The 24470-nt window shown below is 42.7% G+C and overlaps 1 protein-coding gene across 8 annotated transcripts in view; it reads left to right on the forward strand.

Moving 5' to 3' along the window:
• The first annotated feature begins 228 nt into the window (after positions 1-228).
• Positions 229-24470, forward strand: part of exoc7 (exocyst complex component 7) — a 46264-nt gene continuing 22022 nt past the window's right edge. For 2 of the 8 annotated variants that reach the window (XM_073026456.1, XM_073026458.1), the window contains exons 1-8: positions 229-380; positions 6567-6632; positions 7593-7777; positions 10820-10925; positions 11434-11656; positions 14223-14390; positions 14632-14643; positions 16486-16578. In XM_073026456.1, coding sequence (XP_072882557.1) covers positions 321-380; positions 6567-6632; positions 7593-7777; positions 10820-10925; positions 11434-11656; positions 14223-14390; positions 14632-14643; positions 16486-16578 — 913 coding nt within the window. In that variant the 5' untranslated portion in view covers positions 229-320. Of the gene's footprint in view, positions 381-6566; positions 6633-7592; positions 7778-10819; positions 10926-11433; positions 11657-14222; positions 14391-14631; positions 14644-16485; positions 16579-18402; positions 18472-24470 lie in introns of all 8 variants that reach the window. The other 6 variants (XM_073026457.1, XM_073026459.1, XM_073026461.1 and 3 more) reach the window with 4 other exon arrangements.

The following is a 24470-nucleotide window of genomic DNA, read 5'->3' on the forward strand; positions in this document are numbered from 1 at the left end:
GGGGAAGGGATTATGATGTTATTTCCATATAGGTCATAATTTCTCTTCTTAAAGTTGATGGCTGGCAGTTTCATTTCCTCAGATATAAGTTCCTCGTGTCAAAAAATGAACGTGTAAAATAAACCCTGAATGTATAAACATTAGGAAATAAAAGCGAAACTCCACAGTGCAGGGTGTTCCGTTGCCTTGGAAACAGGCCCGGCCTCCCGTGAACCGTGACGTAGCGGATGTGACCGGGCGGAAGTGGATGACAACAAGGGGACCCGGGCGGGGTGTCCGGCGGGGCTAGTACTGCGAGAGGGGGAGGAAGGGCCGCCACCATGATCCCCACCGAGGACTCGTCGGCTCGGAAACGGGATATCGAGGAGAAGCTGCGGCAGGTGGGGCGGAGGCCGGGTCGGGAGAGGGAGGCTGGGCGGAGGGGGAAGGGGCCCTTAGGTTGGGGTCTAATGCCTAAGGAAGGTTGTTATACGCTCTCATAAGGGGGGGGGGTCTTAAATGGTGCAGGTTGGGTTTGGGTGTTGGTGCTGCTTGTGTCCCTTGTCCACCCTTCGCGGGCCCTATTCCACTCCCCCACTCCACCGTCCGTACATTTAACTCACTGAGGTAAGATGTTACTTGATAACCACTCAGGCTGAGATATATAATTTTTACACATATTTTGTAATTTCACTGCACTCTCTCTGTTACTCGACCCCACCTCCCTTCCTCCCTGTGGCTTGTCAAGTTTTTGTGATTTAACTATACTGTATACCGTCAACTGAAACGACGTTTCTCTGAACCAGGATGTAAAGCCCAGCAGTAACACGTAACACACAGTAATTCAGGAAAGTAAGGATAAAATCTACAGATGAATTGTGCATAAATGACAAGCTAAAGTGCATAAATTAAATATTGTCAGGTACAGAACAGTGGCACTTCAAATGCGATGTGATAGGGAGTTCAGAAGCCTGTTGGCCTGAGGGAAGAAACTGTTTCCCATCCTGACTGTTCTTGTCTTCGTATATCGGAGCCTCTGACCTGATGGTAGACTGTCAAAGAGAATGCCCCAATCCCTCCCCACCCTTTGTTGCCTGTTCCTTTCTCCTCCCTTGGTCCAATTGACACGCTGAGGTAGGGTTTCCTTAATAATCATGTAGCTGAGATGCACCATTTTGTTGCACTATTTATTTTGTAATTTATAGTAATTTTTCTACTTTACATTGTACTGCTGCTGCAAAAACGAAATTTCATGTCACCTATGTAATAATAAACCTGATCCTGATATTGCAATTAACACAACACCAGCCTCACAATTAGCTTCTATCCCACTGTTATTGGACTCTGAAATAGATGCCTTATACTGTTTATCCCCCAATCTACCCTGTGTCCCATGTAATTTAGTTGTCTGTCTGCAATGTGCTTACTCTGTATCTCCTCCCCATCCCTTGTTCCCCTGTCCACCTCTCCCCAACCCTAGTCCCATTCATCTTCTCCTTACCTGGGAATAAACTAATTTTTGTGCTGTTCATATACAGTGGTGCTAGGAAGTTTGTGAACTCTGTAGAATTTTCTCTATTTCTGCATAAAAATGACCTAAAATGTGATCAAATCGTCACATCTTAAAACAAGATAAAGAGGACCCAATTAAATAAATAACACAAAAAACAATTATACTTTATTTATTGAGAAAAATGATCCAATGTTGCACATATTTGTTGGAAAAAATGTGAACCTTTGCTTTCGGTAACTGGTGTGACCCCCTTGTACAGCTTCAACTTCAACCAAACATTTCCGGTAACTGTTGATCAGACTTGCACATTAGCAAAGAGAAATTTTAGACCATTCCTCCATACAAAACAGTTTCAGTTCATCAATATTTCTAGGATACCTTTCATGAACAGCCCTCTTCAGGTCATGCCACAGCATCTCAGTTGGGTTAAGATCTGGACTCTGACTTAGCCATTTCAAAACACGAATTTTCTTCTTTTTAAATAATTCTGTTGTTGATTTACTGTTGTGTATCAGATCATAGTCTTGTTGCATCGTCCAACTTCTATTAAGCTTCTACTGCTACCCTGATATTCTCCTGTAAAATGTCTTGGTACAATTTTGAATTCTTTTTTCCATCAATAATAATAATAATTGCAAGCTGTCCAGGCCCTGAGGCAGCAAAGCAGCCCAAAACCATGATACCCTTCCATCACACTTCACAGTTGGGATGAGGTTTTGGTGTTGATGTGCAGTGCCCCTTTTCCTCCAAACATCGCAATGTGCATTTCTGACAAAAAGTTTGACTTTTGTCTCACCTGCCCATAGAATATTGTCTCAGGAGCATTGTGGAATATTCAGGTAGTCTTTGCAAACTTGAGATGTGCAGCAATGTGTTTATTTTTTGGAGAGCAATGGTTTCCTCTGTGGTGTCCTTCCATGAACACCATTTTTGTTCACTGCTTTTCTTATAGAGGACACATGAACAGAGACTTTAGCAAGTTCCAGAGATTTCTGCAGGTCTTTTGCTGTTAACCTTGGGCTCTTTTTCACCTCCTTCAGCATTGCACGTGTGCCCTTGGTGTGATTTTTACAGGACACGCACTCCTAGGGAGAGTAGCAACAGTACTGAATTTCCTCCATTTGGAGATTCTTTTACAGTGGACTGATGAACACTTGGGACTTTAGAAATGCTTTTGTAGCCTTTTCCAGCTTCAGTGCGTCTCTGCAAATCTTCTAAGGTCCTCTGAAAGTTATTTTGATTGAGGCATGGTGCACATAAAGAGATCTTTCTTGAGAAGAGCAGGGTCTGTCAGTAACCTGACTTTGAGTGTCTTTTCCAAAGAGCAGGGTGCCTCTACAACCCACACCTCCAGTCTCATCTCATTGATTGGAACACATGACTCCAAATAGCTTTTGTAGAAGGCATTACCCCAGAGGTTCACATACTTCTTTGAATTTAGACTGTGATTGTTTGAATGGTGCACTCAGTAATGACAAGAAGTACAATTGTTTGTGTTATTAGTTTAGACAGATTGTGTTTATTATTCTGACTTGGGTGAAGATCAGACCACATTAATGCAGAAAACTAGGTAATTTCAAAGGGTTCACAAACTTTTTCTTTTAATTTATAGTGCATTTGCATTTCACTGCAACCATGAAAAACCTCACATCAACTTGATTCTGATACTGCAATTAACACGTTACCGAGCTCGAGGACTTCTTCTATCTCACTGATAGCAGACTCATGAATGGCTGTAATACGATAACAATGAACTCTTGTTCTCCCAGGCTATCTCCTGTTGGCCCCAGCACTTCAGCTGTCCACTTTCTCTGTAACTGCAACACTACAGACTGTGTTTTGTTTTCCTTGATGTGCTTGTGTATGGAAAATCTCCATTGAATACCATGTTCAGGTTCAGTTTATTGTCATTCAAATGTACAAATGCGTAGCAGTTAGCGCAATGTTATTACAGCTCAGGCCTTTCTGGAGTTCAGAGTTCAAATCCGGTACCATTCTGTAAGGACGCTCTGTACGTCCTCCCTGTGGAGTGCATGGGTTTTCCCTGGTGCTCTGGCTCCTCCCACTGGGTAGGTTCATTGGTCATTGTAAATTAACCTTTAGGGTTATTCATGTGTTGGGGATTGCCGGGTGACTTAGTTCAAAGGGCTGGAAGGGCCTTTTCTGTGTGGTATTGCTTAAAAAACATAAATGTATACCACCAAATGAAACGTTCCTCCAGACCAAGGTGCATAACACAGTACATACAACTCACACATATAACTTACTAGTGGTAATAAGGTGCATTTATGACAAGTTTGAAAATTAAGCAGTATAGTGCTATTGGCGTGTCATAGCACGTTCAGTAGTCTTCTGGGCTGGGGCAAGAAGCTGTTTCCTATTCTGTCGATTCTTGTCCTAATGCTACGGTAGCTGATGGTAGGGAGGGGTCAAAGAGATTATTGGAAGGGTGGGAGGAATTGTTGACAATGCTAAGGCACTGCATACGCAGTGCTCCTGATAATTACCTCATGGACGGAAGAGAGATCCCGATAATCCACTCTATCTTGGGCAACACAGATGATGCAGGACCTTGGTGGGTTAGGCAGCATCTCTGGAAGGAAATGGACATGCAATAATTTTGGTTGTGGCCTTTACTTGTGGCAATAATAAATCAGAATCAGGTTTAATATTACTGACACACATCATGAAATGTGTTGTTTTTGCAGCAGTAATACAATGCAGTGCATAGTAATGAAGAATACAACCTGTGAATTAGTTTTTATATGTAGATAGTAAATAGTTAAATTGCTAAAATAAAAATTAAAAAAGTAGTGAAGTAGTGTTCCTGGGTTCAATGTCCATTCAGAAATCGATGGCAGAGAGGAAGAAGCTGTTCCTGAATTGTTGAGTGTGTGTCTTCAGGATTCTGTAGCTCCTTCCTGTCCTGTGCTGTCCTGTCCATACTGCACCAACCCCCGCCACTGGGCTATAAACGTGCAGGAGCAGTGTTGGGGGTCCTTATGATAGAGCAGCCTTTTTGAGGCATTGCTTCTTGACGATATTCTGGAGATAATGGAGGCTAGTGTCCGTGATGGAGCTGACTGAGTTTACAACACTCTGCAGTTTATTTCAATTCTATGCAGCCCCTCCCCCCATACCAGATGGTGATGCAGCCAGTTAGAATGCTCTCCATGGTATCTGTCGCATGGAGAGCATTCAAACAGTGCATCTTATCAGTTCTAGTTTGCTTGGGTGTGCCTGTCAGTTGTGCAGGTCAAATCTTTTCCCTCCTGACTCATTTTTTGCCACTGCATTGTTTTTCTATTTAGGAAATGCTTCCTATTTGCTGGGTTGAAGTAACACTATTTGTCTCACATCTTGCCAATCCGTATTGTGAATTTGTTCTTTGGTTCACTAGGGTAAACTGCCAGCGCAGGCGAATGTGAATAAGGGAAACCTGCAATTCCAAAACCACAGACTCCACATATTCTAGTGTATACTTGTAACTGGCTAGGAGGTACAAGAACCTCAGGTCCCTCACCACCAGGTTCAGGAACAGTTATCACCCCTCAACCATCAGGTCCCATACCACCAGGTTCAGGAACAGTTATTACCCCTCAACCATCAGGTCCCACACCACCAGGTTCAGGAACAGTTATCACCCCTCAACCATCAGGTCCCACACCACCAGGTTCAGGAACAGTTATCACCCCTCAACCATCAGGTCCCATACCACCAGGTTCAGGAACAGTTATTACCCCTCAACCATCAGGTCCCACACCACCAGGTTCAGGAACAGATATTACCCCTCAACCATCAGGTCCCACACCACCAGGTTCAGGGACAGTTATCACCCTTCAACCATCAGGCTCCGGAACCAGTGTGGATAACTTCAGTCACCTCAACACTGAACCCATTCCACTATCAGCGGATTCGCTTTCAACTTGTGTATTATTGTTATTTGTTGTTTTTGTATGTATTTGCAAAGTTCATTTTCTTGTGTAAATTGGTTGTTTGTCCGTCTATGTAGTTTTTCATTGATTCTATGGCATTTCTTTGTATCTACTGTGAATGCCTGCAAGAAACTGTATCTCAGAGTAGTATATGGTAACATACAGTACAGTGCAATAATCTTAGGCACATATATTGTTAGGGTGCCTAAGACTTTTGCACAGTACTCTATATGTATTTTAGTAATAAGTATACATAGAATTTTGATTTGGGCCAATTTTATCCAGCTCTTTCTAGCAGGTTAATAACAGTCAATCATTGAGTGGGGTATTGAAGCTGATTGATTGCCTGGAACTTCCCCATGAACACTACCTTGCCTGATGGAAGGGTTTTGGACCGAAATGTTGACTGTTTATTCCTCTCCATAGTTGCTGCCTGATCTGCTGAGTTCCTCCCACCATTTTGTGTGTGTGTGTGTTGCTCCACCATGTTCTGTAGTCTTTTCTATTTGTTTCCAGTAGATTTCAAGTGAGAGGAAAGAGTTTGAAAAGGGATTTGATAGGAAAGTTTGTTTTTAAAACACTAGTTGATTTCTGAAACTCACTGCCATAGGAGCAGATGCAGCCAGCGCAGAACGATACTGACTTAATGCAGGCAAATGGGATTAGTGTAGATGGCCAATACATTTAAAGATTAAAAGCTTAGCTTTATTTGTCACATGTACATTGAAACATACGGTGAAATGTGGCATTTGGGTCAAATCAGTGAGGATTGTGCTGGCAGCTGTCAAGTGTCGCCACACTTCTGGCACCTCGCAACTCACTAACCCAAATCTGTCCTGCTTTGAACGTGGGAGGAAGCTGGAGAACCCGGAGCAGCGAGAACGTACAATCTCCTTGCAGACAGCAGCGGGAATTGAACCCCAGTCATTGGTCACTGGTGCTGTAAAGCAATGTGCTAACTGCCACACCGCCACAGTTCAGTGAAGCTGTGTTAGGCTGAAATGTGGTTCTGTGTTATCTCCTAAATCAGGTACTCACTGTGTTGTTACTGAAAACTGGTGGCATTGCAGTTTTTTTCTGAACACCAAGCATTGAAGTGTCTTGGTCATTAAACCCATGTTTCCAACTTTGTTTAATAGGAACAAGAAACTTTGTCATTTATAAGAGAGAGCTTGGAAAAAAGTGACCAACTGACAAAAAACATGGTAAGGGATGTATTTGACTTGGGTTTGCAGTGAATATTTTGACCATTTATTTGACTTGGGTTTGCAGTGAATATTTTGACCATTTATTTGACTTGGGTTTGCAGTGAATATTTTGACCATTTATTTGACTTGGGTTTGCAGTGAATATTTTGACCATTTATTTGACTTGGGTTTGCAGTGAATATTTTGACCATTTAGGTTGGACGTAGCATTGTGGATGTTTGCGCACCAAGCCATGGAGAGAAAGGATGTGAAAACCGCAGTGGACACGACTGCGTCATTGCATGAATGGCGCTGAGTTCAAAAGAGTTGTGGATCTTGATTGAAACGTTACAATATCCTGAGGGGTTTTGACAGGGTGAATGTGGAGCAGATGTCCCTCCATTATTGGGGATTATAGAACATGGAGAAGTGTTTAAAAATAATACCTGATTTAAAATGAGGTGGAACTTTTTTGTTCTTGATGATCATGAGTCTTTGGAACTTTCTTCTCCAGGGGTGAGGAGGGTGGGGAGTTTGTGTGTGCGTGTGTTGTTTTTGTTGCTGTTTTTGCTTGTTGTGTTACACAGAACGTTATGAACATGCTGTGTTGGTGCAGGAACGTGTGGGAACACTTGTGGGTTGCCCCAGCGCATCTTTGGGTTGTGTTGGTTGTTAACGTAAATGGTGCATTTCTCTGTGTGTTTTAATATATGTGATAAATAGGTCACAATCTGAGACTTCAGAGAGACCTTAGTGTCAGAGAAGGTTAGTGTTAACCATTGACCCATGACTAGAAAACACGCCTCGGAATCTGTTTGTACTCTGTCCCCTGTTTCTCTGACTGCCACTCTGCTCAAAGGGAGGATTACTAAATCTGGAAATTGTAGCAAACATCATGGAGTGGTTGTGGGCTTTCAGACAGGAACGGGAGAACCACGGCATTACATCAACACCTGATTGCTGAATCTATTGTCCTAGGTTGCCATCCTTTCATCCTTTGAAAGTCGACTGATGCAACTGGAGAATTCCATCATTCCGGTCCACAAGCAGACGGAAAATCTGCAGCGTCTGCAGGATAACGTGGACAAAACGCTGTCTTGCCTGGACCATGTGATTAGCTATTATCATGTAGCGAAGGATACTGAAAAGATCATCAAAGAAGGGTGAGAGAGACTTGAAAGAGAGTGCTCATTCTGTGCTAGTAGAAAGTGGAGGCTGTTCACCATGGTGTGCTGTGTCAGTGGAGGTGTAGGCGCTCTTTCCTTCCGCTTGCAGGTCACTCTTGGGCAAGGAGTATCAGCTGTTTAACCCCCTGATCAGGTCACATGAAGCCGTGGGAGCAGCTGGTGGATGGTCGTATGAACAGCCGGTGCATATCACAAGCCCAGGCTGTGACCACTGACACCAGGCAGAAAAGTTCTGAAGAGTATCAATAATGGCTGGGGTCACCGATTTTGTAAAGACACTGTCCAGAAGAAGGCAATGACAAACCACTTCTGTAGCAAAATTTGCCAAGAACAATCCATTAATAGGTATCCGTTAGTCTCGCGAGACCATGGATTTGCACCTTGGAAAGTTTCCAGGGTGCAGGCCTGGGCAGGGTTGTATGGGAGACCGGCAGTTGCCCAAGCTGCAAGTCTCCCCTCTCCACGCCACTGATGTTGTCCAAGGGAAGGGCTTGGCACCGGTGTCATCGCAGAGCAATGTGTGGTTAAGCGTCTTGCTCAAGGACACAACACTCTGCCTCAGCTGAGGCTCGAACTAGCGACCTTCAGATCACCAAACTAACGCCTTAATCACTTGGCCACGTGCCAACACCTTTAATTTAACCAAGTATATCAAGACACATCACAGATGTGCATTTCATTCTGAACTAAAGGAGGAACAGTTAAGATAGTCAGATAAAAGCTTGGCCAACAAGGTAAATTTTGAGAATTGTCTTAAAGCAGAAAGGCAAGGAAAAGTACAGGAGAGAGAGCATAGAAAATTAAAGATATGGACTTGAGATCTGCAGAAGCTGGCTTGCCCTTCATTTTATTGTTTTTGAAATCTGTGTCCCATGCCCAATGACAATATGAGCACTTACAGTTGACTTCAATTATTTCATGTTTATTCCTCCCAGTCTGCTCCACCATTTGTGGCAATGAATTCCACTGACACTCTCTGGCTAAAGAAATTCCTCTTTATCTAAAGGGATGTCCATGAGGCTGCCCAGAGCCATCAAGCATCCCTTACACATAAATCCCTTCATTCCTGGGATTCCTCTGGATCCTCTGCAATGCCAGCACTTTCTTTCTGAGATAAGTGTTCCCAAAATGGTTCACCATACTCCACGTGCAGCATGACCAATACCTTTTAAACCCTCAGCAATGCATCCTTGCTTTTATATTCTAATCCTCTTGAAAGGGATACTAACATTGCATTTGCCTTCCTTACTACTAACTCAATTTGCAGTGTTATCCTTGACGGAATCCTGCGCGAGAACTCCCAAGTCCCTTTGCACCTCTGATTTACGAATATTTTCTCCCATTTGGAAAATAGTCTAAGCGTCTGTTCCTTCTATCAAAGACCATACACTTCCCTACACTATTTGATCTGCCACTTTTTTGTCCATTCTCCTGATCTGATGGAATATTGTGTTGGGAGGTGTATGGTCATGCATTTATTTGGTCAAAGGTATAAAGGTATAGAGTATTTTCTAAATGGAAAAAATTCAAAAAATCAGAGATGTGAAGGTTAACTTGCAGGTTCAGTCAGTGGTAAGGAAGGCAAAAGCAATGTTGGCATTCATTTTGAGAGGAATGAAAGGGTTAATGTACATGTTTCAGTACATACATTTAATGTCAGAGAAATGTATACAATATACATTCTGAAATGCTGTTTCTTCACCACTATCCACAAAAATGGGAGTACCCCCAAAGACTGAATGACAGTAAAATGTTAGAATCTCAAACTCCACCCCAACTCTCCCCCCCCATGCATAAGCAGCAGCAAAGCAATGATTCCCCCTTCCCCACCAGCAAAAAAAGCATCAGCGCCCCCCACCGAGCACTCAAAAATGTTAGAACCCCAAAATCTACCCCAGCTCCCCCTCCCATGCATAAGCAGCAGCAAAGCAACGACCTTCTCTCCCCCACCAGCAAAAAAAGCATCTGCACCCTCCACCAAGCACTCAAGCATGCAGCAAAGCATCGGCAAAGACACTGACTCGCAGTGCCCCAAAGACTACTTGTTCACCCAGTAGTAGACATACCATAGGCTCCCTAATAAGGGAGAAAGGGATGTCTCTGTTTCCCAGCGAGAGGGGAGACATAAAAAAACAACTCGCTGATTTACAATGTTAAAAGTCCATTGCATCGCTTTTTCTGAGCTCTGTGCCCAAAGATCTCGGGTCTCTGGGCAGACAGCCAGAGATCTTGCGTCTCCCACGACACACCGATTTCCTGCTGGGACACTGACCTTCGGTCCGCCAGTCCCCAGATCTGCAAGAGCTTGGAACTCCAAAGGAGAGCTAATCTCTTTGACCCAGCCAGTTGTGAAACCCCGAGAGTGGGTCCCATTCTCACAAAGAACTGAAGTCAGTGTGTAACTCCGGGTCAGGGTCTTCAAAGGAACCCTGAAAGAGAAAAATGGAGATACTAAGGATAGAAGTAGAGCTGTTCCCGAAGATGCAAGCAAAGGAGTCACCGTTAGGCGCCCTCAATCCTCCTACGTGTATAATGTATGTAAGTATTTGATGGCTCTGGGCCTGTACTTGCTGGGGTTCAGAAGAATGGTGAGACGGTGATGGAGTCTCATTGAAACCTATTGAATATTGAAAGGCCTATGTGGAGAGGATGTTTCCTAGGCCCAGAGGAAACCTCAGAATAAAGGAATGTCCCGTTGTAACAGAGATGAAGAGGAATTTCTTTAGCCACAGAGTAATGAATCTGTGGAATTCATTGCTACATACAGCTGTTGAGGCCAAGTCATTGGGTATATTTAAAGCGGAGGTTGATGAGTCAGGGCATCAAAGGTTAGAAGAAGAAGGCAGGAGAATGGAATTGAGGGGGATAATGAATCAGCCACGATGGAATGGCGGAGCGAGCTGATGGGCTGTATGGCCTAACTCTGCTCCTATGTGTTATGGCCTTGTGATCTTCTGAAGCAGGCAATTTCTGTGTTCGAGTTATTGATGTGTGGTATCCTCTCCTGCCGTCTGACAGTCCTGCTGGAAGGCTGGAAGAGTACCTGAATTGCATGGCGAAGATTCAGAAAGCCGTGGAGTTCTTCCAGGACAACAACCCGGACAGCCCGGAGCTCAATCGGGTGGTAAGTGTAAGAAGCCATCAGCTGCAAAACCTGATTTATTTTAATGACTTCTTGTGATCAGAGGGTCAGAGATCTGCCAATTCAACCTTTGATTCACCAATGACCTTTGGCATTTACCCTATCTATACTCATAATTTTATATCCAATCCCCCCTCATTCTCCTATGCACCAGGGAGTAAGGTTCTAGTCTATTCAACCTTCCCCTATAACTCAAGTCCTTGTAAATTTTCTCTGTACTCTTTCAATCTTATTTATGTCTTTCCTGTAGGTAGGTGACCAGAATTTCACACGTTACTCCTGATTCGGCCTCAGCAACTTCGACATAACATCCCAACTCCTGTGTGCAATTAAGTAACGGGAGTCAGTGGGAATGGGATAAAGCATGCAGAGAGCTAGCAGGGATCCAATAGTCTCAATCCCTCGGAAACATTCCCTTTGGCCCTTGAGCTCTGTGCCAAAACTGCTTTGTTTCTTCAAAGAATAATAACTCTGGATTGTTTTGTCACAGAAATTCCTCTTTGAAAAAGGCAAGGAGTCTTTGGAATCGGAGTTCAGAAACCTCCTAACTCGCAACAGCAAGCCAGTGCCACCCGTTGTCATCCTGGACCTGATCGCTGCCGATGAAGAAATTGAGACAACAGATGAAGTGCCCCTGGAGCATCTCCCCGAGAACATTTTGCAGGATTTGATCTGTGTTTCAATGTGGTTGGTGGATTGTGGGAGGAGCCTGGGTAAGCTTGTCCTCTGGTACAGTCCTTTAAAATGATTTGCTTGATTTGTCACATGTACAGCAGAACATACAGTGAAATGTGTCGTTTGTGTCAAAGAGCAACACGGTTCGAGAATGTTCCGGGGGCAGCCCGCAACTGTCGCTGTGCTTTCAGCGACAACATAGTAAGGCACAATTAGTAGCAACTTACTAACCTGAACCTGTACCTCTTTGGAATGCAGGAGGGAGAACAGGGAAACTCCTTACAGAAAGCAGTGGGAATTGAACCTGGATTTTTTTTTCCATTCACTGGCACTTTAAAGCATTACGTTAACTGCTACACTGCCATGCAATTGAGTGAACATCACGCACTGCCTAATTGTTTGCTTTGCTTTTACTTTTAACTTGGTTATTGTCAAACATTCAAATGGTGTGAAATTCTTGTGATTAAAATTCTATTTGGAATCCAGAGAACTGAACTAATGATCTGGAGATACGAATTCATCTCAAAAAATTTAATTCAACTATATTCTGAATAAAAAGTTTAGTGGTGGAAACCCAATGACAAGAGAGAGTGCGGATGCTGGAAATCTGGGAAAACACATAAAATGGTGTAGGAACACAGCGGGTCATACAGCATCTACTGACGCAAATGAACAGTCAACGTTTTGGGTGTGTAAGTTGTGGCAAGGCAAGGGTTAAGGTAATGTCCAGCCAGGGATAGTTTACAGACAGTGTGCAGTTAACCCAGATGCACAGCAGTGGGCCAGAGCCATTTGGCATACAGAGTCAAGATAAGGATGCAAATGAAGCATTCTATGGTGACACTAACTACTGGACAATTACTTTTAACCCTTGATGTATCATAGGCTCTTAGCTTGTATAATCTTTTGCCTATTAATGCCTCTGTAAGGAGTTTGTACATCCTCCCTGTGTGTGGAATGTGTGTGTTTTCTCCCACAGTACGGGTTAGCAGGTTATTGGTCATTGTAAATTGGCCCATGGTTAGCCTAGGGCTAAATCGGGTTGCTGGGAGGTGTGTCTCAAAGGTCTAGAAGGGCCTGTTCTGTACTGTATCCCCTTTCTAAAAAAAAACTTCTGGAACACCAGTGTTTTATAGTTGACGATGTACAGTACTTTTGCATGCTGAAGTTTGATGCTGAAGTGTCCTTGCAGAGCCGTGGGTACAAATATTCTTTTGTGCTTGTTGAAATACTTGTTTTCACATGTCAGATTCCTGCTCTGTTGGGGAATCTTTCTCATTAGTGCTTTTCCTGCTATGCCGTGTTTTTTTTCTCTCTGTTTACCATTTCCCTTCCTATTCCCTCTCCCTCAAAGCAAGTCCATTGGTTGTGTGGATATTCGAGGCAGAGCCGCTTTTAATTATATTGGTGACGTAGATAGCGACACAATAGCCCGGCGGTAACATTGGGGCTTGATTCTCATTGCCGTCCGTAAGGTTTGTATGTTCTCCCCCGACTGCATTGGTTTCCACTGGGTGCTGTGGTGTCCTCCCACATTCAAAAGGCATACAGTCAGGTTGGTGAGTTGTGGGCCGCCCAGCATAATCCTCATTGATTTGATTTGACACAAATGCTGTATTTCATTATGTATTTTGATGTATGTGTTAGAAATAAAGCTAATAGTTCTTTCTATGATAGCTGTATAAAATGATGAGGTATAGATAGAGTGGACAATCAGAGTCATTTTCCCATGGTGGAAATGGCTGAAACAAGAGGACATAATTTTAAGGCAATTAAATTGGAGGAGAGTATAGAGGGGAGTCAGAACTAGGTTTTCATACAGAAAGCGTAAGAACAGTGGGTGCATGGAATGCCCTGCCAGGGTTGGTGTTACAGGCAGATATTCTGGTGCTGTAGTTCCCTTGCGCAGTCCAAAGACCTACCAGTTGGTAGTTTAATTGGTAAATTATTCAGTGATTAGGCTAGATTAAATTGGAGGATTGCTGGACAGCAGAGCTCGAAGTGTTGGAAGGGCTATTCTGTGCTGTATCTCAGTAAATAAATATCCCTAATGCATTTTATTTAAGAAATTCCTAGATTTCCACATGGATGATAGAAAAATGGAGGGATATGTGGGAGGGAAAGGTTAAATTGATTTTGGGGGTTAAAGGGTTGGCATGCCAAAGGGTCTGTTATTGTGCTGTACATGAACACTCCAGGAAGGGATGCACACGCGATCTCCCTCGTATTGTTCTATGTTCTAACTTTTGTAAACCCTTGGGAGGATGCTGCAGTCTGCTGTGGAAATGAGAGAAGAGTCTGGTGTTAATTAGATGCCATCTGAGGCAGTGTTGGGTGCCTCTCTTTATGAGAATCAGACAGTGATCTAGTATAGTAGAAATCTAAAGTTCAGTTTTAAATAATTTGTTGTGCATTTGTAATTCTAACGAGGAAGGTAATTGTCAGTTGCATATGAATTTTATTTTTCAGAAACAGGTTTTCCTGTTTCAATATAAATTGATGCAGGAGATCCTAACTGCAATTCTCAGCTATTCCTTCAGGAAAAGGAAACAAATAATGACCTGTGGATTTCAGTTTGCTGACTTGCACCCCTCTTCCTTGCAGATTTTATGAATGTGTATTACCAAATCCGTTCCAACCAGCTGGATCGTTCGATCAAAGGCCTGAAGGAACATTTCCGCAAGAACAGCTCATCCTCTGGTATCCTGTACTCTCCTGCCATGCAGAACAAAAGGAAGGATACCCCCAGTAAAAAGGCCATCAAGAGACCAGGTTTGTACCTTGCTGTTGTTTTAATTATTCCTGGTTTTCTGTTTCCATTACCCCTCACCTTCCTTTCACTTCAGCCAAGTCAGCTTTGGGACGCTTTTAAGCAATTCTTTCCAAAGGTCAAAAACATTAATTACTGAGGATTTTTTTGGGAGGGCATGCTTTGGAGGATATTAAAAAATATTCTTTTTGATCACTACTAACTTTATTTTTTCTCAATTTTCTTCATGTTGATGAATTGCAGTCTTCATCCCAGGTAAACCACGCTTGTATGTGCCCTTTAAGCCTTGCCAGTCTTTGCCTGTGTCCACTGCCTGTGGCACATGTTAAACTCTACTGCAGGAGAAAAGTATTTCTGTTTGTCTCACTGGAAGCTTTTGCCTAATGCAAAGTTTTGCTGCATAATCTCTAGTGTTTGTGCTGACTAATCTTGGGTGATTCGGTGTCAATAAAACTCTAAAGATGTCTGAAAACTTTGGAGAAATTAAAAATTTTTGCAGTTTGGGATTATTTTGGCCATGTTTTACCACAGATAGGTGGGCGAGATTGCAGTGGGCAGTTTGTGATATTAATAGGTTGCTTTAGAGATGGTTTAAAAAAAAATTGCTTTGTCTCATTTTTGTATGTTAGATCCTCATCCAAGACCAAGGGAGAGGCATACAAGTGGCCAGATGGCCCTTGGATCTGAGTGACTTACACCTCACACATCATTTTAACCCTGGTCAATCACTGTGGGGACTTTCATATTTTAATTTGATTTATCGCCACTTGTCAGTGGAGTTTTACAGATTTGGAATTTCCTGTCATCTGAAGGATTGTTAATATCTGGTGGTGTTGTCGAAGATGATGGAAGTGCCAGCACTAGATACTTTATTGATCCCTAGAGAAATTACGGTATCACAGTAGCATTACAAGTGCACAGATATACTATATTAGAAGAGAAGTAAAACAAATAAATAGAAACTATGTTATCTTAAGCAGTCTAACAAGAGAAGTCATCATTTCTCCCGCTATAGGTTGACTCATTATAGAGCCTAATGGCCGAGGGTAAGAATGACCTCGTATCGCGCTCTTTGGAGCAGCGCAGTTATCTTAGTCTAATACTAGAAGTGCTCCTCTATTCAGCCAAGGTGGCATGCAGAGGGTGAGAGACTTTGTCCAGAATTGCCAGCATTTTCCAGAGGGTCCATTGTTCTATCACAGCCTTCAGTGTGTCCAGTTTGTCTCCTATAACAGAGCCAGCCTTCCTAATCTGTTTATTGGGCCTGTCGGTATCACCTATGTTAATACCATTTTCCAGTACACCACCGCAGAGATGACAACATGAAAGATAACAGGAATAGATGACCTACTCCATCCTGCTGAGTGTAATGAATAATGCAAACAGTTAGGCTAGTGGCGGCAGTGTGAAAGTTAAATTTTTAACTCTACAAACTGGACAGGTATGGCGCTGACTAGAGCTATTTAGACAGATCAGCTCTCCATCCAAAGTCAGTCTTCATCTGCAGATGCTGATTGGATTCTGTTAGTACCTTGTCTTAATTCTCCGACTAATGATTTAAATTAGTGCTGTATTAAATTTGAGTGTACAGTTTTAGAATATAGAACATTTTTTTGTGACATTAAAGGGAACTTCTGGCATTTGTAAACACAAGTTTGTAAGTCGTGCTGCTGGATGTTGAAGATCTGGAAGACGTATGCAATGTTTTTGATGTTTCTCCAAAGTTTTCTTGTAATTGGACAAAAAGTCTGCGTGAGGAGGAATTGGCGGGTTCCGAACATGCAGCCAACAAGTGATTAGAAATATTATTTAGTTGTAGTCAAAGGTTTATGAATTGTATTGGTAGAAATTTATTTTAAATGGAATGTTACATTTTAAGATTGTTAAACACTGATCTAATCTTTTAATGATTTACTCTGTTCTTAAGTTTTTGTGATGTCTGTTTTAAGTAGCTTTTTTTGTTTTGCTTTAACATCTGTCTTGGTGTCAGAGTTTACTAGCAATTGCTCTGGTCGTAGTGTGGTGTTGGTGGCAGGGATCTGGTCTTTCTCACTGATTTGCCGAGGTCTTGTCTTTTCTGCATCACCGTGGTAACAGGCACAATTCGTAAGGCTCAGAACCTTCTGAAACAATATTCTCAGCATGGGCTGGATGGCAAAAAGGGTGTTTCTAATCTCACTCCCAGTGAAGGTAATCATTTCCTTGACCCTGGACATGCTTCTTTCTGCCTTGCTCTTCATTAACACAACTGCTGCTTCCTAGCAATTCTAACTCGAGCACTTTCCACACACTGTATCCAATCTCTGCCTCTGGAACTTTGGATCGGAGTTTCAATCTTGCAAGCATCTACTGAGAATAATTTCGGACAGTTCCTGGCTTGGTCTAAGCCCAGTGGTTGTTTGTAGAGTTGGTGTGGACTGAGAAAGGAAGGAGGTGGAAGCAGCAGAGGAGATCTACCAGGATGCTACCTGGATTGGAGAACATGTCTGATGAGGTCAGGTTGAGTGAGCCAGTGCTTTTCTCTTTGGAGTGAAGGAGGATGAGAGGTGACTTGATCGAGGTGTACAAAATGATAAAAGGTATAAAGTGGACAGCCAGATATTTTTTCTCCCAGGGTGGAAATGGCTAATATGAAGGGACATAATTTTCTGGGGTATTAGTGATGACTGAGGCAGCTTTTTTTCATGGGGAGTGGTACGTGCGTGGAACGTCCTGCCAGATACATTGGGACATTTAAGAAACTCTTCGATAGGCACATAGATGAAAGAAAAATGGAGGGCTATGAGAGAGGGAGGGTTAGATTAGTGTTAGAGTAAGTTAGAATGCCAGCGTCACATCATGGGTTGAAGAACCTGTACTGTTTCATGTTCTAAAGAGGAGAGGGTATGAGATGATTAGTTAACAAGCTTGTTGTGAATGAGAAAGAATATATCAAATGGAAAGGATTCTTGACCACAGTTAGCAGATGGGATTCAAAGCCTGGGCCAGATATGTCAGTGGCAGTGATGAGAGGGTGTTCTAGAATGATAGAGTAGGTTCCAGGGCAGAACTGGTAAATTGTATGTAACTAGTAACAGAATTCTAGATCCGTGGGAGGATTTGTAACACATGGCACAGAGGATTCTACAGCTAATTATTTCTGAATGCATTTATTTTTGTAATAATAATAACTACTTTATTTATAGAACAGTTTTCATACAGATGATGTAGCTCAAAGTGCTTTACTTTGGGATAAAAGTGTAAATATGAAAAATAAAATAAAAAATAAAAACGCAAATAAAAGATAAAGATGTTAGTTAAAAGCAAGGTTACGTAAATGGTTTTTGAGCTGGTGTTTAAAATTGTCAACTGAGCTTGCATCCTTTATAGTTTTAGGTATTGAATTTCACAGTTTAGGAGCATAGTTCAAAGAAGCTGACCTGCCAATTATCTTTTGAATATGTTAGACTAAAATATCTAGTACACTTCTAGCAACTTTGTAAGTTTGCATTTGTAGGGGTTTGATATATTAACAAATCTTGCATCTCTTCAAATGGACGCCTTGTATCCATGGTAGGCAGCTGTTCTCAGTGAGATGAGTTTATGTGGTGAATTTCCAATGATCATTCATAATGGGAATTTGTTAAAGTGGCTGATAAGTTGTGTCTCTTGGTCCACTTACTGTTGCTCCCTGATCCACATCAACTTGGTAACTTGGGGTAATGAGGAAGATGTAAGTTATAATAGGGTTGCAATGAGATTTGGATATCTTTCAGCTGCCTCCCTGATCTGAATTTGGGATCTCGGACCAAGCCTTGTACAAATTACATTCTGAATTTTCCTTAAAAAGAAAGTCCAAAATGAAATGCTATATAAAATTTGAATTAAAAGATTAATCAGTATCTTGTTGGATTGCACTCCTTCCTAAAGCCTGACGACTGATGGGAGGGTTTTCTTCGAGAATTTCCATATGTGCCCATAGTCCGTCCTTTCTGGATCAACTCCTTCTGTTTCTGCTAATTAACGTCTGAGCAGGTCATGATCACGAGTTGCGAGTTAAACATCTCTCAGAGCCACTGAATGAGAAGCATGGCACTCCCATGGGTAAGTTGCCTATTACTTTCAGAACAAAAAAAGCAAAGCTCCTTCGACTTTTTTTGTTTAACAATGTTTTAGTTTTAGCATGAAAATAACAGTTTTTGAATTGCTGAATAATTTACCTGGCATCCTCTTTTCTCTCATGACAAGCCTTTGACCTCTTTTCATCTCCATATCATTTCCTGGCTGTTCATCGCCTCCATTTCCTGTTCCCTCTCCTCCAGCTCTCACTGAGTGGTGATTGAAGGGGTAGTAGAGTCTACAGAGGCTCACAGGGTCCATTTCTTCCAGGGAAGGATGGTGAGGCTGCTATTCTGTTGTTCATTGGCTCATCATTGCTGAACCTTTACGATGCGTGTTGGGCACCACTTCCATCTGAAAATGGATGAATAGTGTCTACTATATAGGTGCTAGGTAATAGTTCCCAAACTGTACAGTGGTTCTTTAACAACATTGTCTCCTGTCTTTTGTTTTTGGCTTGTTGCAGGAATTGAGATGCAGGTCAGAAGCAGGTTTTTTATCACTAACGTGTCATGAAATTTGTTTTGTGCAGTGTAATACATAAAAATCACTTAGTTACAATAAGAAATAGATAAAAGTAAGTCATTCAAAAAGAGTGGTAGTGACCTTGGGTTCACGGTCTGTTCAGAAATCTGATGTATGGTGTTAGCTTTAAACTGTTTCCTTGCATTGAAGTTTACAAGCAAGATGATCACTTGGATTTAACGAAAGCTAGATCCTGTTCAATGTCATTTAACAGAAAGTAATTGTGGCAAAGCATTATTCATGTTGTATGACAACTTCCCAGGTACAGTCTGCAGTATACTGATTTCTATAATGCTGTGTGGGAACTGTTCTGTAAATCTGAACCAGCTCCTCCTGACAGGGCAGGAGATTGGCAGCTGCACTTCATGCTGCTAGTGTTCATTGAGTGTGGGGAGCACCATCACTTGCACAGTTGTAACGTAGGTGTAAATTACTCTGACAGTTGCTCTGGTATTCTGCCACTGCATCAGCTGCAGCTCCATGGCATCCTTGTACTAGTCTGGAGATTGGGCTTGTCGTGCTCCAGGTGTGGGCTGACAGAGTCCTGTAGTACTAAGGGAGTTTTGGAAGTGTAATGTTAAGGCAAGGGCCCATGTTAAAGACCCAATTAAAAAAAGTGTTTCTCTGGTCATTATCTCTTTTTGTGTGGGGAATAGCTATGCAAGTATTTGCTGCTGCATTTCATACTCTTTCATGTAAAATGTGACCATGTTTCATATTTGCTCTTGTGTTACTCTTTCAGCTATCATGAGGTAGTGAAGTTCAATTACTTGGGGAGCACAATAACATGTGATGGTAGGGCTGACGTTGAAATTAGGAGGATTGAAATTGCTAACAGCATGTTCGAGCATTTTTGAACAAGATACTAAAGAATAATTTAATTTCTGTGGATAAGAAACTCGGTCTTGTGCTACGTTCATTCCACATTGACATATGGAAACACGTGTTGGACAATGTCAAAGCTAAGTGAGGGAAGACTTAAAACTGCAGATCAGTAGGTTTTGAGAATGATGAAGATGTCGTGGAAGGACAGATGAGGAAGTATTGCGAAAAGCTGGAATAGGAAGAGATCTGATATCATCAATCAGAAATGGCAGCTGGAATTTCTGGGACATATTAAAGAAAAGCTCAAACATCTTACAGTGATGGGAAAAATTGATGGAAGAAAAAATCACTGTCATTGGGTCATGACATGAGTTACATCAAACATAGAAACATAGAAAATAGGTGCAGGAGTAGGCCCTTCGGCCCTTCGAGCCTGCACCACCATTCAGTATGATCATGGCTGATCATCCAACTCAGAACCCTGTACCTGCTTTCTCTCCATACCCCCTGATCCCTTTAGCCACAAGGGCCATATCTAACTTCCTCTTAAATATAGCCAATGAACCGGCCTCAACTGTTTCATGTGGCAGAGAATTCCACAGATTCACCACTCTCTGTGTGAAGAAGTTTTTCCTCATCTCGGTCCTAAAAGGCTTCCCCTTTATCCTTAAACTGTGACCCCTTGTTCTGGACTTCCCCAACATCGGAAACAATCTTCCTGCATCTAGCCTGTCCAATCCCTTTAGAATTTTCAATAAGATCCCCCCTCAATCTTCTAAATTCCAGTGAGTATAAGCCTAGTCGATCCAGTCTTTCTTCATATGAAAGTCCTGCCATCCCAGGAATCAATCTGGTGAACCTTCTCTGTACTCCTTCTATGGCAAGAATGTCTTTCCTCAGATTAGGGGACCAAAACTGCACACAATATTCTAGGTGCGGTCTCACCAAGGTCTTGTACAATAGCAGTAGAACCTCCCTGCTCCTGTACTCAAATCCTTTTGCTATGAATGCCAACATATCATTTGCCTTTTTCACCACCTGCTGTACCTGCATGCCCACCTTCAATGACTGGTGTACAATGACACCCAGGTCTCGTTGCATCTCCCCTTTTCCTAATCAGCCACCATTCAGATAATAATCTGTTTCCCTGTTCTTGCAACTAAAGTAGATAACCTCACATTTATCCACATTAAATTGCATCTGCCATGAATTTGCCCACTCACCTAACCTATCCAAGTCACCCTTCATCCTCTTAGCATCCTCCTTACAGCTAACACTGCTGCCCAGCTTCGTGTCATCCGCAAACTTGGAGATGCTGCATTTAATTCCTTCGTCTAAATCATTAATATATTTCGTAAACAACTGGGGTCCCAGCACTGAGCCGTGCGGTACCCCACTAGTCACTGCCTGCCATTCTGAAAAGGTCCCGTTTACTCCCACTCTTTGCTTCCTGTCTGCCAACCAATTCTCTATCCACATCAATACCATAACCCCAATACCGTGTGCTTTAAGTTTGCACACTAATTTCCTGTTGTGGGACCTTGTTAAAAGCCTTTTGAAAATCTAAATATACCACATCCACTGGTTCTCCCCTATCCACTCTACTAGTTACATCTTCAAAAAATTCTATAAGATTCGTCAGACATGATTTTTCTTTCACAAATCCATGCTGACTTTGTCCGATGATTTCACCTCTTTCCAAATGTGCTGTTATCACATCTCTGATAACCAACTCTAGCATTTTCCCCACCACCGATGTCAGGCTAACTGGTCTATAATTCCCCAGTTTCTCTCTCCCTCCTTTTTTAAAAAGTGGGGTTACATTAGCCACCCTCCAATCCTCAGGAACTAATCCAGAATCTAAGGAGTTTTGAAAAATTATCACTAGTGCATCCACTATTTCTTGGGCTACTTCCTTAAGCACTCTAGGATGCAGACCATCTGGCCCTAGGGATTTATCTGCCTTTAATCCCCTCAATTTACCTAACACCACTTCCCTACTAACATGTATTTCCCTCAGTTCCTCCATCTCACTAGACCCTCGGTCCCTTACTATTTCCGGAAGATTATTTATGTCCTCCTTAGTGAAGACAGAACCAAAGTAGTTATTCAATTGGTCTGCCATGTCTTTGTTCCCTATGATCAATTCACCTGTTTCTGACTGTAAAGGACCTACATTTGTCTTGACCAATCTTTTTCTTTTCACAAATCTATAAAAGCTTTTACAGTCAGTTTTTATGTTCCCTGCCAGCTTTCTCTCATAATCTTTTTTCCCTTTCCTAATTAAGCCCTTTGTCCTCCTCTGCTGGTCTCTGAATTTCTCCCAGTCCTCAGGTGTGCCGCTTTTTTTTGCTAATTTATATGTTTCTTCTTTGGACTTGATACTATCCCTAATTTCCCTTGTCAGCCACGGGTGCACTACCTTCCCTGGTTTATTCTTTTGCCAAACTGGGATGAACAATTGTTGTAGTTCATCCATGCGATCTTTAAATGCTTGCCATTGCATATCCACCGTCAACCCTTTAAGTATCATTTGCCAGTCTATCTTAGCTAATTCACATCTCATACCTTCAAAGTTACTCTTCTTTAAGTTCAGAACCTTTGTTTCTGAATTAACTATGTCACTCTCCATCTTAATGAAGAATTCCACCATATTATGGTCACTCTTACCCAAGGGGCCTCGCACGACAAGATTGCTAACTGACCCTTCCTCATTGCTCAATACCCAATCTAGAATGGCCTGCTCTCTAGTTGGTTCCTCAACATGTTGGTTCAGAAAACCATCCCGCATACATTCCAAGAAATCCTCTTCCTCAGCACCCTTACCAATTTGGTTCACCCAATCGATATGTAGATTGAAGTCACCCATTATAACTACTGTTCCTTTATTGCACGCATTTCTAATTAACTGTTTAATGCCATTCCCAACCTCACTACTACTGTTAGGTGGCCTGTACACAACTCCCACCAGCGTTTTCTGCCCCTTAGTGTTATGCAGCTCTACCCATATCGATTCCACATCCTCCAGGCTAATGTCCTTCCTTTATATTGCGTTAATCTCCTCTCTAACCAGCAATGCTACCCCACCTCCTTTTCTTTCCTGTCTATCCCTCCTGAATATTGAATATCCCTGGATGTTGAGCTCCCATCCTTGGTCACCCTGGAGCCATGTCTCTGTGATCCCAACTACATCATATTCATTAATAACTATCTGCACATTCATCCACCTTGTTACGAATGCTCCTCACATTGACACACAAAGCCTTTAGGCTTGTTTTTACAACACTCTTAGCCCTTATACAATTATGTTGAAAAGTGGCCCTTTTTGCTTTTTGCCCTGGATTTGCCTGCCTGCCACTTTTACTTTTCACCTTACTACTTTTTGCTTCTACCCTCATTTTACACCCCTCTGTCTCTCTGCACTTGTTCCCATCCCCCTGCCACATTAGTTTAAAGCCTCCTGAACAGCAGTAGCAAACGCTCCCCCTAGGACATTGTTCCAGTCCAGCCCAGGTGCAGACCGTCCTGTTTATACCGGTCCCACCTTCCCCAGAACTGGTTCCAAAGCCCCAGTAATTTGATTCCCTCCCCCTTGCACCATTTTTCAAGCCACGTATTCATCTGAAATATCCTCCTATTTCTACACTGACTAGCACGTGGCACTGGTAGTAATCCAGAGATTATTACCTTTGTGGTCCTACTTTTTAGTTTATCTCCTAACTCCCTAAATTCACCTTGTAGGACCTCATCCCGTTTTTCATCTATATCGTTGGTACTATGTGCACCACGACCACTGGCTGTTCACCCTCCCATTCCAGAATGTCCTGCAGCCGCTCAGAGACATCCTTGACCCTTGCACCAGGGAGGCAACATACCATCCTGGAGTCTCGTTTGCGGCCGCAGAAACGCCTATCTATTCCCCTTACAATCGAATCCCCTATCACTATATCTCTCCCACTCCTTTTCCTTCCCTCCTGTGCCGCAGAGCCACCCATGGTGCAATGAACTCGGCTGCTGCTGCCTTTCCCTGATGAGACATCTCCCCCAACAGGATCCAAAACAGTATATCTGTTTAGGAGGGAGATGATCTCAGGGGACTCCTACACTACCTGCCTACTGCTACGCTGTCTAGTGGCCACCCCTTCCCTTTCTGCCTGTGTAGCCTTTACCTGCGGTGTGGCCAACCCACTGAACGTGCTATTCACGACTTTCTCAGCATCGCGGATGCTCCAGTATGAATCCAACCGCAGCTCCAGACGCTCAATGCGGTCTGCCAGAAGCTGCAGTTGGACACACTTCCTGCACACATAGTCGTCAGGGACACTGGAAGTATCCCTGATTTCCCACATGCTGCAGGATGAACAAACCACAGGGCCGATCTCAGCTGCCATGACCTACCCAATACTTGCCTCAACTTTTGAAACTTTCTCTTTTGAAAGGAACTTACCCGGCCTTACCTCACTTGGAGTGAAGCTCGTCCTCAGCCTCTTCTCGTCGAAGCCTCTCGAGTCAAAGCCTCAAATCTCCACTCCTCCACTGGTCCACTCACTCACTGTCCATCAAGTGATGGACAGGTAAAAATTTTGAAGAGTTTGTTAGAACTTCTCAGGTTAAAGACAGATGGAAGACCATGA

This window comes from Hemitrygon akajei, chromosome 22 (assembly GCF_048418815.1).
Source record: "Hemitrygon akajei chromosome 22, sHemAka1.3, whole genome shotgun sequence".
NCBI classification, from domain to species: Eukaryota; Metazoa; Chordata; class Chondrichthyes; order Myliobatiformes; family Dasyatidae; genus Hemitrygon; species Hemitrygon akajei.